We start from the raw sequence: 15759 nt of genomic DNA, 5'->3' as shown, positions 1-15759 counted from the left end.
TGAGAAAGTAAAGCAGTTAGAAAGGAGGCTGTTCAGATGTTTGGCCAGAAATGAGCCAGAGAAAAGAATTTTATGGAAAGGCCCTGAGGTGGGAGAATACACTGTATGACCCTGGAACAGCAGGGGACTCTTGGCTGGCACACTTGGCGAAGTGAAGGTGCACTAGGAGGCAAAGTCAGAGGTGAAGGTTGGGAGAGGAGCATGTCCCACGTCTTTGTCGTTGTCACAGAGCACTGTAAGTAATTTGGGTTTTGAGGGAGATGAAGTAGGTATGGAACCACTGAAAGGATTTGACCAGAGACTTGATTGACGTACTTTAAAAGAGATAGCCTGGCTGTGTTGAGCAGAGATTGTGTAAAGTAAAACCTGGAATCATGAAGACTCCTGAGAATTTTTTCCCATATTTAGGGGAGGACATGGAGGCACAAAGATATGATCTTGGCTAACATCATATAGCTCTGAGATCTGACTTGAACTTGGATTTGGCTGACTCGTGCTCTTTCCACCTAGTTAGAATGGTGGGTGTGTGTGTGTGTGTGTACATGAGGGTATTAACTAGAAAAATAGGGTAATATAATACATGAAATATGGAGATTTTCCAAAATTCTGCTTATGATGTCATGAAGTGTCATGACATTAAATACTATTTTTATGATGTCATATGTAAGGCTTATGCCTTAGTCCATTGTACAGACATAACATCTTCAAATATCCAATTTTCTGTTAATTTTTTAAAAGATTTGTTTATTTATTTGAAAGTCAGAGTTACACAGTGAGGAGAGGCAGAGAGAGAGAGGGAGAGAGGTCTTCCATCCACTGGTTCACTCCCCAATTGGCTGCAACTGCCAGAGCTGTACAGATCTCAAGCCAGGAGCCAGGAGCTTCCTCAGGTCTCCCACATGGGTGCAGGGGCCCAAGGACTTGGGCCATTTTCTACTGCCCTCCCAGGCCATAGCAGAGAGCTGGATGGGAAGTGGAGCAGCCAGATCTTGAACTGGCGCCCATATGGGTTGCTGGCGCTTCAAGTCAGGGCATTATCCTGCAGTACCAGAGCGCCAGCCCGTTTTGTTATTTTTTTTATTGAATACCTAAGATAATTTTTTCTCCAGGAATTCTTCATTTCTTTTCAGGGAAAAGCCAAAAATATCCTAAGAAAAATGTTTGAAAACAATTTCTGCTCATGAGAAGGTGATTTTTTTTTTTTTTTTTTACTTTAAGATTTATTTGGAACCAGCACTGTGACATAATGGGTAAAGATGCTGCCTGCATATGGGTGCTGGTTCGAATCCTGGCTGCTCCGTTTCCAATCCAGCTCTCTGCTATGGTCTGGGAAAGCAATAGAAGATGGCCCAAGTCCTTGGGCCCCTGAAACCATGTGGGAGACCTGGAAGAAGCTCTTGGCTCCTGGCTATGGCTCAGTGCCACTCCAGCCATTGCGGCCAATTGGGGAGTGAACCAGAAGATGGAAGACCTCTCTCTCTCTCTCTCCTTCTGCCTCTCTGCCTCTCCTTCTCTCTCTGTGTAATTCTGACTTTCAAATAAATACATAAGTAAATAAACCTTTAAAAAAGATTTATATATTTATTTGAAAGCAGATCCACAGAGAGGCAGAGGCAGAGAGAGAGAGAGAGAGAGAGAGCAAGGTCTTCCATCCACTGGTTGACTCCCCAAATGGTTGCAATGGCCAGAGCTACGCTAATCTGAATCCAGAAACCAGGAGCCTCCTCTGGGTCTCCCATGTCGGTGAAGGATCTAAGTACTTGGACCACCTTCCATTGCTTTCCCATTACATAGCAGAGAGCTGGAGCAGTGGAGCAGTTGGGACTTGAACAAGCACCCACGTGGGATGCCAGCACTGCAGGCAGCAGCTTCATCTGCTATGCCACTGTACTGGCCCTGAGAAGGTGATCTTTCACACATGAGAAAACAATTTAAATTATATGACTGCCCTGGCCTTTTTAGTTTTAAATTAATTCTTCAAGTATCACATTTTCACATTTTGTGAAATAAGCATGTAACTACACAAATCTATTAATTAATCCTATTTGGAGATGCAGCCAATGTGTTTATAACTAAAGGCATTATCACGTGCAGAAGTTAAAGTGCATATATTTTCATATTAATTTTAAAAAGGATCAGTAAGCAGATGGTCTTGCCTCACCTTCTAGAGCATGAAGTCTTGATTGTATTGGTTGGATGATGATGATTTCATAAAGGTGCCATTTCTGCATCATTCTGTAGCAGTTTAGCAATATAATTTCTCATCTGTCGTCATGTCTATTACCTTGCCTATTCAATACGGAATTCAGCTTTTCTTTCTAGGCATTTCAAATTCCCTGTGCCTCCTTTACCATTGTGCCTCCAAAAAGATGAACTTGTCTCCTTTGCCATTTTTCTCATGTACTCACAGTGCTATGGATTTGAGAGATCTCACAACCCATATAATATATAAGAAAAAAAGAATCACAAGTTCCTCATGGATCAAGGCCGGCAGTTGAGCCTTCTGCAGTACTTCACACAGTGGAAGTAGAAGCAGGAAATTATTCAATTAAACTTCTGTAGTTCCCCACTGCAGCAACAAATAGGCTATTTCTGAAGCAGTTTTACCAGCCTCTGAAGGAGAATTCCCTCAGTAGCAGGAATAGAGTTATGCCAAAATACCAATTTTTAGGAGTATTCAACTGCAGAAATGATACTTTCCTACTTGCAAAAGGACTTACTTTTGATATTCTCTGAGATAGAAAGCAAGCTCCTTTCCCATTTTGGAAATCAATAAAGCTTTTTTCTTCCATTGTCATGAGTTATTATAGAAAAAGCTATCCATGTTCCTGAACATCTCTTCCAGAAGGTGATTATAGAGATGGCACCAGCTCTGCTCTCCCTGCGGGCAGCCCCCTGGAGGCTGGCAGCTCTGAAGAAGTGGAGGAAACCCCTTCAGGTTTCCAATGCTCAGGTTCAGGGTGAGTTCCTCAGCCTTTCACAGGTCAAACCATTACCAGGACACACGCTGGGCAGGCTGTCGGATTCTTTGACAGTTCGGGAGTCACAGCCATATCCAAGGAAGGCATTGCCTGCTCCAGAAAAGGGATGCTGGTTCTCCAAGGCACTGGTTCTTGTAATGGCTTGACTTTTGTGTGTGCAGTGAGAATGGGGGGGGGGCAGCATAACCACACCAAAGTTCCAGCAAAATGGGCATCAGTGGAGTAGGGCTTACTCCAATTTGTGCTCCTCTATTTACTATGGAACATTAGGCTCTATTTTAATTTAATTTTGTTTTTAATATATCTGTATCTATTTGAGAAGCAAGCAGTTATATAAAAACAGATAGATCTCCCATGCACTGGCTCACTTCCTAAAAGCCTGCAATAGCTTGAGGGTGAAACTGGAGCCAGAAACTCAATCTAGGTGTCCCACATGGGTGAAAGGGACCCGATTACTTGTGCCAGAACCTGCTGCCCCCCGGGGTGTGCATTAACAGGAAGCTGAATTTGGGAGCCAGAACTGGGTCTTTCAACATACGCACTCTGATATGGGGCACAGGTGTCTTAACGGCTATGCTAAATGCCTGCCTCTGGGCTGCTGCTTTTAGCTTTATTTCAAGCTTCTTGTATGTGAATAGGAAGAGAAACATTTTACAAGGTTATGAAGGTTAAGTGAGATAGCATATTTGAAATGCCTGGCAAAAAGACAGATACAGAATGGGCTTGTAGATGGTGGTGCAGGCTCTGCTTCAAATCCATATGAAATCCAGTCTATTCTCAAAGTGGTACTTACACACACATTCTCACTATCCATACCCTTTCCACTGATAGAACCATAAAAAGACATTTTCCTAGTTTCAATATTCAGATCTACTTCCTCGCAGAGTCAGACCCTAGCCACTTATAAGCATTTCCAAATTATTAAACTTTTACTTATTGTAATACATATTATCAAAATTAGTTTTACAATATTATCACATTAAATAATTAAATGTAGACAAGATGAATATAAAAAGTTTGTGGAAGGTGCAAAAAGTTTTGAAACCAATGTACATAAAAAGTCTTCAAAGAGGACATGGGAAAATGTATTATGAGTGAAGTATACATGGGTTTCAAAAATTTTTGCCCTGGGATAAAACTATCTTTTAATTCAATTTTTTCTGGAACTTTGTGAAGTGGCTTCAGATTATGCGTGTGTGTGTATATATATATATATATATATTATAATATATGGCACATTAAGCAATTATATTAAACGTGAAAGCTTATTATATATATATATATCTACAATAACATACTAATTTTAATTCTATCCTCAACAGGAGGCGGATACACTTACAAAGGGGATATAAAAAAAGAAGAGTTTGTGTTAGAAAAAAACAAAGAGAAGTGCACAATATTTGGAATTAAAATTCTTCCTCAACAGTGAACTGTGTTGTACACTGTTAGTTGGGATCAGAGCAGTGGTTGCTACCCTAAATTGGGGCCACTGTCATATTGAATGTGGCATAAAAAGCAATGCATTTTTTCCAGTGGAAGTTTGTTTCTTCAAACAAAATTAGAGTCAATCAAAATTGTTGGGGCCGGCACTGTGGTGTAGCAGGTAAAGTTGCCACCTGTAGTGCTGGCATCTCATATGGGCGCTGGTTTGAGTCCTGGCTGCTCCACTTCTGATCCAGCTCTCTGCTATGGCCTGGAAATCAGTGGAAGATGGCCCAAGTTCTTGGGCCCTTGCAAGGACTCCCTTGGGAGACGTGGAGGAAGCTCCTGGCTCCTGGCTTCAGATAATCACAGTTCTGGCTGTTGCAGCCATCTGGGGAGTGAACCAGGGATGGAAGAGCTCTCTCTCTCTCTGCCTCTGCCTATCTGTAACTTTGCCTTTCAAATGAATACATAAATCTTTTAGAAAAATTATCATGTTTTTTCACTTCGTTGAAGTCAAATATCTTATTTTACATAATTTATTTGCAGAAGTCATTTTCCGGTATTGGGAGTGTATGTTTTCATATTTTAGTTCTTTAGATAAATTTCATTTATCTAAATGTATCTAAATATAAATTGTTCCATCCTGATGAGATTATTTAATTTTAAGTTATGTTAACAGATATCAGTATAAGTTATCTCTTCTCATTTTACATCAACAACTGATTTGTTGAGCTTGTTAGTATCTCTGCCCCAAGCATCAACTGGAAAACATTTTCCATGTGGTTGAGGGCACATAGGAACCTAAGATAACAAAGAAAGAGATGCCTTTCTCTAAAGGCAGGAGAGAACTTCCATTTTGCTTATGGCCCTGTCTAAATACTGACAGAGTTTGTGGACTCAAAAGGCTTCCATAGTCTTGGCAGCTCATGACAAGAGCCTCTTGTGATCACTGACATCATAAATAAGACTTTCTATCATTAAATCAACAACAGGAGTCACTGTGCACTTGCTCCCCATGTAGGACATCTGTCCTTAATGAGTTGTACTATGAGAATTAATGGTAAAACTATTACTCAAACAGTACTTTATACTTTGTGTATCTGTGTGGGTGCAAACTGTTGAAATCTTTACTTAGCATAGAGTTGATCTTTTGCATATAAAGATAATCAAAAATGAATCTTAATGAAGAATGGGATCGATGAGAGAGTAGGAGGTAGGATGGGAATGGGGGTGGGAGGGTGGGCATGGGGGGAACCACTATATTCCTAGAGCTGTACCTATGAAATTTATATGTATTAAATAAAAGTTTTCTATAAATACCCTATGATAAGTCACAGAGGAATAATCTAACTGGGCTTTAATGGGGATTGATCAGTTAATACACATTCCAGCAGTGGTTACTACAGATTCACCACATTGCATATAGATTAGGCCATATTTTAACATAGGAATTTATAACAATATCAATAATATATCGTGAAATGTTCTACTGAAATCCTGATATGATTTGTCTGTGATATTTTCCAACTGTTTCAGTCTGCAATGATTTACTCTAAGTGTACCCATGCTGGTTACCAGTGGCCTTGCATCCTGTCTCAAGTGTTCATAATTCGCCTCTTTAATAATTAATTTTCATCTCCTACTCAGGATGATACTTTCCTGTAGTTAGAAATAACTATAGTCTTCTCATTTCTTTTTCTTTAAATCAAATGAAGTTGTCCATTTTCAGTCATAAATGCCACTCCTATTATTGAAAGATTAACAAAAAGTGACTAAGCTATTTCTTTTGCAAGTAATTTTTGCACCTTAGAAAATATTTGAACACAGTTGAGGTATTTCTGGAGCTTACGCTCTCTAGAACCCTTTCACTGTTGTGGATTTTCTAACAAATACCCCTCTTCTGCCAGACTGCTCAGCCTCAGCATCCACCAGGATTCAGATGCCTGAAGACATCAAACTCTTTGCTAGGTCAACAGGATCACTGGAGTCCTGTTATTTCTGAGAGGTCATTTCCTCTTTCCTGTATGTTACTGTAGTGTTGTTGTTTTTAACTATTACTTGCAGATAGTTTTATATTCTAGGTAAAAAAAGGTCCCTATCTTCTGTGTCTAGATTGCAGGTTGCTTGAGAGCAAGAACTCTTGTTTTGTTTTCCTTTTATCCACCAAGGTATCTGACATAAACAGTGGGCATTAAGAAAGTCAGTGCCAGCCAAGAGCAACAATGAAGCCATCGTTGTCATGTCATCACTCAGCAAGTTTGACTTCTGCTGAACTCTGTTTCCAAAGATCATTTATAAATCTAGAAGTGGATAAAAGCTACACATGTCATGGAGGGGAAATGTACTGAATAAAGATCATCTTTGTCTTGAATTCATTTATTTATAATAAGAGAGAAACACCTCCTTAACATGGATTCAATAATAAAAGAATTAATTAATTGGCAAAGTAGCTGAGAAGTCCAAAGGCAGGGATGGTGTTCAGTAAGGTAGCATAGTCCAGGGACCTAAACAATGTCATCAAGAACTCTGTTTATTTCTATATGCTCCTAATTTTGATTCTACAGTTTCAAACTAATTATAGATTATGAATTAGGTATTTTTAAATTTATTTTTAACTAATTCTTTTTCTGTAGCAAGTTCCACAAGTTTATTACCTAATAAATTTATTTTCCAGTAGTTCTGCAGCTCAGAAGTCAGAAATAGCTTTTCACGCTGCTGGAAAGCAGGTGTTCACAGCACAGTCCTCCTCCTGCAGGTTCAAGGGCGAGAATGTGTTCATGGCCTCTCCCAACCTCCAGGGGCTGCCTACATTCCACTGTGTGTGGACCCCACCCAGCAATGATGTTCATTCTGACTTCACCTCTCCTTCTCTAACTCTGACTCACATCCTCCCTCTTCTATCTTTTAATGACCCTTGTGATTATAATGGATTTCCCTAGATAATCCAGGATAATCTCACTACTTTGTGTAATTTAACATATTCACAGGCTCTGGGATTAGGAAGTGAACATCTTTGAGGTCTATTATTCTACCATGAGAGACTTAACCTGGAAGATTCACATCCATTCCCACATGAACTGTATGTTTACCCATTCCCAGTTGAAACTCCAAAGTTTTAATCTATTACAACATTAACACCGAGTCTAAAATACCATCTATATATCACCAGCTCCAATATCCGACATCTCAATCAGGCATGGATGAAACTTGGGGTGTAATCCATATAGGGGAACTTTTTTATTTGTCCACCTGTGAGACTAGAAATTAAATGATTTCAAAATACAGTGCTGCAAAAGGCATAGGAAATTAGTATTAGGTATTCCTGTTCAAAAGGGTGAAAAGCAGAGGGAAAAAAATGAGCCAATGCTACCAATTTCTAATTTTGCAATCCAATTGAACATAAGCAGCATTGGTTTCAAAGTCTTGGGAATAATTCTCTGTGGTCTGTAGCTCCATCCTCTTGGTTCATAGCTCTGCCTTCTGGGCTCATCTCTCTCTTTGGAATTATCCTTCTTTTCTTTATTTTTATTACAAAGCAGCACACATTTACAACTGAGTACTCTTATAAACCTATTTTCTGCATACATAATTTTTAGGGGCTGTTTCCTCTCTAGCCCTTGCAGTCCAAGCTGGTAGTGTTTCTGATGCTATAACATTCTCAAAAATCTTTCTGATATCCCATTTAGGTTTTTTTTTTTTTAATATGTGTGAGTTTAACCATGTATATCCTGGGGATTCAGTTCATTAGATGGGAGACTTCTTCTTAGACCTTTCTTGAATAACTTCTTTTATTCCTGGCTTCTGTTGAAATATTTAAGAGGATCCATAAATCACATCTTAGTCTCTGCAGAAAGCCCTCTATGTGACTGACAATGATATTGTTTTGATCTTTCTAAGGAATGAACACAAACTTGTCCTACCATCCTCTTGGTTTTCTCTCTAAAGCATTCATTACTTACCATGAAGCTCCTAACTTCAGTATCTTTTATTATCTAAATAGGACGCGAACTAGCCAAATAATCAGGCCTAAGTCCTATTTTGTTTTATAGTTTCTTTCTCACTCATTCCTCTTATATTTTACTACAGGCAGCAAAGAAATCTTATCACATCTTCAACACTTTGGAAATCTTAGAAAATATTCAAGTTTATCACTTACAAGTTATACTTCCCAAATAACACAATACTGCTAAAGTCTTTTTGCCATTATATAACAAAGATTTCCTTTTTTCATTTTGTGCTGAGCCCTTGTTGTCAACACCATTAGTGTCCACATTTCTACCAATATCTATTGAAGGCAGTCTAGAATTTTTTTCTATAATGCTTCTTAAAATACTTTCAGCCTCTGCCTATTACTATTCCAATGTCACCTGCACATTTTAAAGTATTTGTTATAAGTAGCATCTATGTCGTGGTTAAAAATATGTATTAGTCTCATATCACACATGAAACAAATTTAGTGGCTTAATACAAATTTATTGTCTTACAGTTATGGAGATGTAATGTTAAAGATTTTATAAGGCTAAAATCATGGCATCAACAAGACTGTACTTGTACAAACTTTGGGGGGAGATTTTTTTTTTCTTTTTACTTCTCTGGTTTTCAAAAGCTGAGTCCCTTGGCTCATGATATGGCATCATATGAGTGGCTCAATGAGTGTCACATGGCTCAATGAATGGCATCACTCTGCCTGACTGTGCTTTTGCTTTCTCATCACTTCTTCTCTGCCTCTGATTTCTGTCTCCTTCTTTCATTTTCTACGGACCCTGGTGACTACATTGTGCCTACCTAGATAGTCAGGAAAATCTTATCTCATTATCCTTAACTTGATCATGTCTGTAAATCTCTTATTTCTCTGTAAGCTGTCGTGTTCACAGGTTTCAAGGATTAGGTTGTAGGCATTTTGGCACTGGAGGCATTATTCTGCTTATCATGGTTCCTCGTGTGCATATGAGAAAAGCTCCAAGATTTCTCCTAAATTAGCACTTTCACTGAGGCTCCAATTCATCCACGGTTCAGTGTGAGGAGTGGAGAGTGAGGGGTGAGGCACAGTGGAGCTATGTCTCAGTATCTCTCTGAGAAACACAAAGCTTATTCTTAGAAAGCCTAGCAAATGTCCCCTCTACCCTCACTGGCTGATGATGCAGCCCTGAGTTCATCACCATCAACAGAAAGACATGTTATTAGTAGAGTGTTACATTAGTACAGTGTTGTGATTCACTTCCTCACATTTGTAGTTAAGAGTGTAGAAGGGTAGTATCCTCAGAGAAAACTGAGTCCTGTTACAAAAATAAGGAAGAAGGGTTACTAAGAAAAGCAAGCAAGCAAATAAATAGAAATAAAAAATGAAAGCAAGTGTCAACTAAAATGCATCCCTTCTTTCCATACTATAAATTACCCAAGGTCAATGACTATGTGACATTCATATTTATATATTATATGTGCATGTAGCAAGAATCCAATCCAAATGTCTGATATGAACATAATACTGATTTTCTTAAATAATCTTCTAACTCCTGAATTATCAAATTTCTGTATTCACATGATTTGATCTTCAGTGCAGTCCAGTCATAAACTAATGCACACATTGCAAATAATATCCTAAAATATATTATAGGAAACACCCAAAGTCAGATCATGATATTGGTAGAATAGAAACAAATAAAGATAGCTAATTTTCTGAATTATAGAACAAGAGGGAATGTGTAATCCTAAAATATGCATTTTTAATTTGGATCATCTTGTTGAGATAATGTCAGAAAATCAGGGTTCCTGATGATCCCTCTACATGCATAACTTAATGCCATATGTGATTTGAAGAAGTTAAAGTATTAGTATTTGCCTATAGAACTCAATAGTGTGTTTGAGTACTATACATTTTATCACTAGATTAAACTCCAAGAGGGGCTCTCAGCAACTAATGTCTGAATGACTGTGTGAAGAGCATTAATTATGAAAATATTCTATGACTTCCATTTCTTACCTCTTCATGCCTGATGGAGGAAGAGGAGGCAGAGTGGGAAGGGTCTGATGCCTTTGAACGCAGGGATAATGAAGTGCTGCATATCTCACTGGTAAATCACCAACCTGTGAATTAGAAAATACTAAAGCTGTGATAAGACTCCAAAATCAAGCTGTACACATCTGGTTATGATAAAGGAGGGAATATGGTGTATTTGCTTATACTTTCGTATAAGCAGCTATCAGGAGCTAATTGTGGGACTGGCTGAGTATTGAAGGGGAAGAGAAATCTATGACCTTTTGTAGAAGTTCATTGGCCAGTGGCCTGGTGGCCTGGACTATGCTGGGCACAAGTCAGAGCCCATAGGGAAGAGCAACTTGATCAGTAGATCCGCTGGGTGGGTCTGAGCAGGTGCCTGGAAAGGATGCCAAACAACATGGCCCAGCTCTGATTCCTAAATCCCCATTCATTGATTCCATCTTTAACTGAGGTCAATAACAGGTGACTTCATGATTTCACAATGAACTGTAATTCTTCCTTCTCCCTTCTTTTTCATCCAGTGGTTCATTACCTTGTTTCAACAGGGGGTAGCCTTGAACTCACTTTGTGCATCTAATGAAAGCTAAAGATACCTTTCTCGAAAATAAAAGCGAGTGTTCACAGACGCTAACTATTTTTCACAAAATGTCTGGTTATTCACGAGCTCCCTAAAATTTGTTGGTAGAGATCACCAGAAAGACCCAAGGCCCTGGTTAAGAATACCTGCTATAGCCCCCGGCTTCATCCTCAGCTAATGGAAGCCTTGCTGTGCGGGTCAACAGCGTTTCCCTTTAAAGAATCCATTCAGCTAAGCTAATACAGAAGGGCTTGATTTAGTGATGACAGGTAGTTCTTATATTAAATCTTACAGTAACTGTTTCAGGACAGGAAGCAACAGGCATGACTAAGGATGTAAAACACCGTTATCCAGTTTAGTATGATGGGAATTTTCTTGATGATGATTTTACCATGCATTTTTTCATGCCCCTCCCCTTCTTTTTAAATAGATATTCACATTCTATCTTCTATCTAGTGAGCCTAGGGGTGAGGGTTACAATAGAGGGTGGAGAAGAAAGAGAACGGATGGATAATATGAACACAGGGAGGAATGGAAAGAAGCTACACCTGAGCATCTCCTTGAACATGAACACTTGCTAGAGGATGGTACTTCTATTCCTCATCCTCCCTGGCCAGATCCATTGGTTTGTAAATTCACTTATTCAGCAAAAACATGTTGACATGTGCTGTATTCTAAATCCTCTCCTAATATCTTCAGTGGGAGCAAAGTGGATGGCTTCTGACATCTGCTCTCAAAGGAGCACCAGGTTTCACAGTGAAGGTCTGGTATGCACAGAAAGTTAGCTCACAGAGGCTCTTGACTCTCTCTCTGTGTGTGTGTGTGTGTGTGTGTGTGTTTGCTTCACTTTGTGTCCCAGGGACTGGGAAAGTGTCCTTCCTCATTCCACAGACGATCATATTTATCATGCTGTTCTTGAATTATCCATGTATGCTTCTCTCCCAACATATCGCAAAACCCTCGGGGACAGAGACTGAGTCAGACTGAATCTCCTACCCAGATTTCCTGGAAGCCAACAGGGCACCTGGAACATGGTCAGTGCTTTACAAGATGCTGAATAAAGTCTTGGCTCGCGAGTAGAGAAGCGAGAACACAGATGAAACATGATGTCCCGCGAAGACAGGTGTGTGTGTGTGTGTGTGTGTGTGTGTGTTTCGGGACGTCCTGGCCTGGCGTTTGCCCTCTGTGTGTTTAGGGACCTCAGTACCCCACCGGTCCTTCCTAGAAGGAAGCTGGAGTTGGTGACTCTTTCCAGATGCAAATAATCTAAGCAACCTTGGGGGCAGGGAAGGAAGTAAACCGCTTGGCCACCTGCCCCAGCTTAAACACCTGCCTAGGTTTTACTGTCAAATAAAACCAATTTCCTAGCGGTTGAGTGTCAGCAGACGCGCACCAGGTTCGCGGGCTCCATTGACAAAACTGACTTCCCACGCTTAGCCCACAGAGGGCATCCTGAGCACTGATGCTGCGCACCGCCGGCGAACGCAGCCGCCGGGAGCCTCCTCCGTCCGCTCCGCTTTCCCCAAGCCGTCGCCTCTCTGCCCCCACCCCCTTCCCGTGCAAGCGCTGCCCGATCCAGTTCGCTTCCCTCCACTCTCCACATTTTCCCTTCCAGCCGTCCACTCCTCCGGATCAATGGAGAGTACGGTTCCAACTCCCAGCTCGCACGCCGCTGGCAGACACCCCGGTAACAAGTGAGCGCGCTCCGCCCCGTAGCCCCCTGCCTCCCCTCCCGTGGTCCCGCGGCTCCTAGAAGCACCGCGGCCGGCATCAGCAGCTCTCTCGCGGATTTTGCTCCGTAACTTTACCCCGCCGACGACGTGCAGCCGGCCTCAACCTTTGCATGCGCAGCCCAGCCGCGGGATGGCTCCCCGTCTGTCTCCTCCTGGTCCCCGAGGATGCTCTGTGAATTGATGCCCCACCGGCCTCGAGGACAGCTGTCCTCTCTCCCGCGCCTTGCGCTTCCTTGAGTTAATGTCCCCAGGTTTTCCCTGGGCTTGGGAGCTCTTGCACCAAATGGAACTTTTTGCTGCCGCCTGCTGCTGCTGATTCTGGACAAGGAACAAGGCTTCGAGGCAGAAGAGGCGCAGGGGAGGTGGAGGAGGAGGACGACGACGACGAGGAGGAGGAGGAGGAGGAAGAGGAGGAAGCCGAAGGGGCTCGGCGCGAGTGTGCATGTGTGCATGCGTGTGTGAGTGCATGTGTGTGAGTGCCGCCGCTGCCCAGGACCCCCGGCCCCGAAGGTGTTGGCTGAAATATGGAGAATAGTCTTGGATGTGTTTGGGTACCCAAGCTGGCTTTTGTACTCTTCGGAGCTTCCCTGCTCAGCGCGCATCTTCAAGTCACCGGTAAGAGCCTCTTTCCTTTCTTCTCCTCGCACCCCCTTCCTTTGCCTTCTCGGTTCGTTTGGCGACTGCTAGAACTGGGGTGGAGGAGAAAAAGCCATACCCTCAGCGCTCGCTCTGTCCCCCTATTCTCGCCGGTAATAAAAGAAGACTTTTTTTTTTGTCTTTCCCCTGGGGGCGGAGGATGCTGGTAGCAGGGGAGAGGGGCGCCCCTTCGCTCTTTTTTAAAAACCGGGTGCCTCTGGCGTCTTTGCGTCTGTGAATACTCGTGTTGACTTGCAGGGCTGGCGGGCTGAGGCAGCTCATGGGGATACTGTTGAAAGGAGCGAGGCTGGATCTCGCAGCTTCAGAAGCCGGCGAGGGTTCAGGGCGCCGGGGGCAGGTGCAGGAGGGCACAGAAGGGGCTTTGGGGAAGTCTGTGCGGGATGCAGGTGGTGGGGCTGAGGCGGCAGAAGTGATGGTTGGTTGTGTGCGCCTCTCGGCTGGGTTTGCATCTCTGGACTTGCCGATCTAGGACCGGGAAAGGGTTGGCTAGTGAGTGTAGGCTCCTCCGAGGAGGGGGCCGCGGCGCTCAGAGGCACCGAGTTGCCAGGGAAAGAGGGGCGCGTCGGATTTCGTTTTATTTTTGAATGGCCAGTGCCGTTGGGAAGCTAAGTCTCAGCTACCCCCCAGGACACCTCCAAACTCCAAATGATTGCTGAGGAGGTCCGGGGTGGGGGGGAAACGGGCCCGGCCCCTGGGCCAACGCAGTTTCTCATGAAAAATGTCAAAACTGTTTGGAGACAGCAAAGGGCTAGGGCAGGGGAAAAGGGAAATCTGGAAGCCGCTCCGGGCGGCTGCAGTCTCCCGGAAGACAGAGCCGGGAGGCTTCGACGGCCCAAAGAAGAAAAAAGAGCGTCGCGTCTTCTTCTACCGCCCGTTCATTCTGCGGGACCTCTCGTTCCAAGGGACCGGGCGCTGGGATGCAGGGGCTGGCCAGGTGGGGAAAGACAGGGGGCCGGTGGGCTGAGCGTTCAAATCCCTTCCCAAACGACCTTTTCCCCAGTCCAGAGGAAAGGGGAGCCCTGGGTGGGAGAGCCGCGACCTGCGCCTGCCTGGGAATGGAACTCCCTCGTGGCGGCCGAGCCCTGGGCCACCCGGAGCCAGCGGCCTGGGCTTTCTTGCTCCCGCTAGGCGCTGCATGGCCAAGGGTTGCGAACGCGAGCGGAGCACGCGCCTCCCCCGGTCTTGAGGGACCGAGCCCGCCCGAGGCAGGAATCCGCTGGCGCGTGCACACGGACTCGATTCCTCATCGGCGTTTGGCCAGACAGCGCGCGGGAGTGGAGGGGCGTGCGTGCGTGTGTCCCCGCGCGCTCCCGCGCACCCGCCTCCGCGGGCCCGTCGCCTCCTCCCGGGGCTCCTCTCCTGCAGAGCTTTGTCCTCCTCAATTACTCCCGCGGAAGGTGGGCGGGGGGGCATCCTCGCAGTAATGAATAGATGTCTTTAAGATTCCCTGCTCGAGACCTGCGGCTGCTACTGCGGGGCGAGGGACCCTCCTCAGGCGCCAAGGTTGACCTGAGCGCTCTGGGGCGGTCTGGGGGCCGCCGCGGGCCGAACGGGGCAAGTTCGGAAGGGAGCGCTGACCGCGGGGCTGAAAAGTCTGCGGACCAGGGAACCCGAGGCCCGAAGTGCGCCGGCTGCAAGTACTGCAGTAGGCAAGGTGTTCAAAAATGGACAATGATGTCGTGTTAATTGCAAGAAAGCAGTGTAAAACCATTTCCCAAGTGACTTTTGTGTGGCAAGGGGTGGGAGTGAATGAATGGAAGTGTTTTATTACTATGTAAATACATTAAACATCCCTTGCACACTTAAGTTTCTTGTCCAGAGAATGAGATCCAGAAATTGCTTTATTTTGATTCCTTTCTCAACACACAAGCCTACGCCTGAAAAAGCAGAAGAAAAATATACAAGGGATATGTCCACCGATGGACTTGTGGATCTAAATCTTTAAACTTATCTACACTTCTAAAACCAGTTCTGTTGTTTGCAAGTGAATTGTGATGCAGTTTGCACAGTTCTCGGGAAAGCGGATGGCAACCTTTTAAGATACTGGGAATTCAAATCTCTCCGTTCTGCTTTGCTCATTAATCTGAGTTTCACCTCTTTCTTTCAGTAGCAACTTCCCCCCTTTGAGAACATAGCTGGGAATTGGATGATAAAGAAAGCATATTTCATTCCATGAAAGGACCAGTAGGAGGTGCCGTTAATAAGGCCACGCGCCTAGTTTACTGACAGTGAAATTCCCGTTCAGCAGGGTGTTTTAAAGACTTTGTTGATGGGTAACAAAGGATTATGGAGAGCAGCACAATGACACTGGCCCCTTTCCCACTTTCTAGGTAAAGTCTAAAGCTGCTGCAGATTTCTATGAAGTTGTTTGCACATAACAAAGGGTAT

The 15759-nt window shown here is 43.6% G+C and overlaps 2 protein-coding genes across 3 annotated transcripts in view; one reads left to right on the top strand and one right to left on the bottom strand.

Moving 5' to 3' along the window:
* Window positions 1-8871: 8871 nt before the first annotated feature.
* Window positions 8872-13238, bottom strand: LOC149123712 (uncharacterized). Its single transcript, XM_089305129.1, has 3 exons — window positions 12790-13238; window positions 10387-10490; window positions 8872-9682 (listed from the first exon to the last, which is right to left on the bottom strand). The coding sequence occupies exons 1-2, from the start codon at window positions 13164-13166 to the stop codon at window positions 10472-10474; spliced, it is 396 nt and encodes a 131-aa protein (XP_089161255.1). The 5' UTR covers window positions 13167-13238; the 3' UTR covers window positions 8872-9682; window positions 10387-10471.
* The window catches only part of DCC (DCC netrin 1 receptor), a 1201543-nt gene continuing 1198035 nt past the window's right edge, over window positions 12252-15759 (top strand). Inside the window, exon 1 of one of the 2 annotated variants that reach the window (XM_051851212.3) lies at window positions 12252-13329. In XM_051851212.3, coding sequence (XP_051707172.1) covers window positions 13239-13329 — 91 coding nt within the window. In that variant the 5' untranslated portion in view covers window positions 12252-13238. The remainder of the gene's footprint in view (window positions 13330-15759) is intronic. The other variant, XM_051851210.3, reaches the window with a different exon arrangement.

Source organism: Oryctolagus cuniculus, chromosome 10 (genome assembly GCF_051225735.1).
Source record: "Oryctolagus cuniculus isolate XC-2025 breed Fujian yellow rabbit chromosome 10, ASM5122573v1, whole genome shotgun sequence".
NCBI lineage: Eukaryota > Metazoa > Chordata > Mammalia > Lagomorpha > Leporidae > Oryctolagus > Oryctolagus cuniculus.
Note: the sequence above shows the minus strand (reverse complement) of the source record. Positions and strands in the feature narration are given on the sequence as shown.

What these genes read in the sequence shown, in the direction of transcription:
- LOC149123712 (XM_089305129.1), bottom strand. Translation starts at nt 13,166, where the DNA reads ATGCACACATGCACACTCGCGCCGAGCCCCTTCGGCTTCCTCCTCTTC.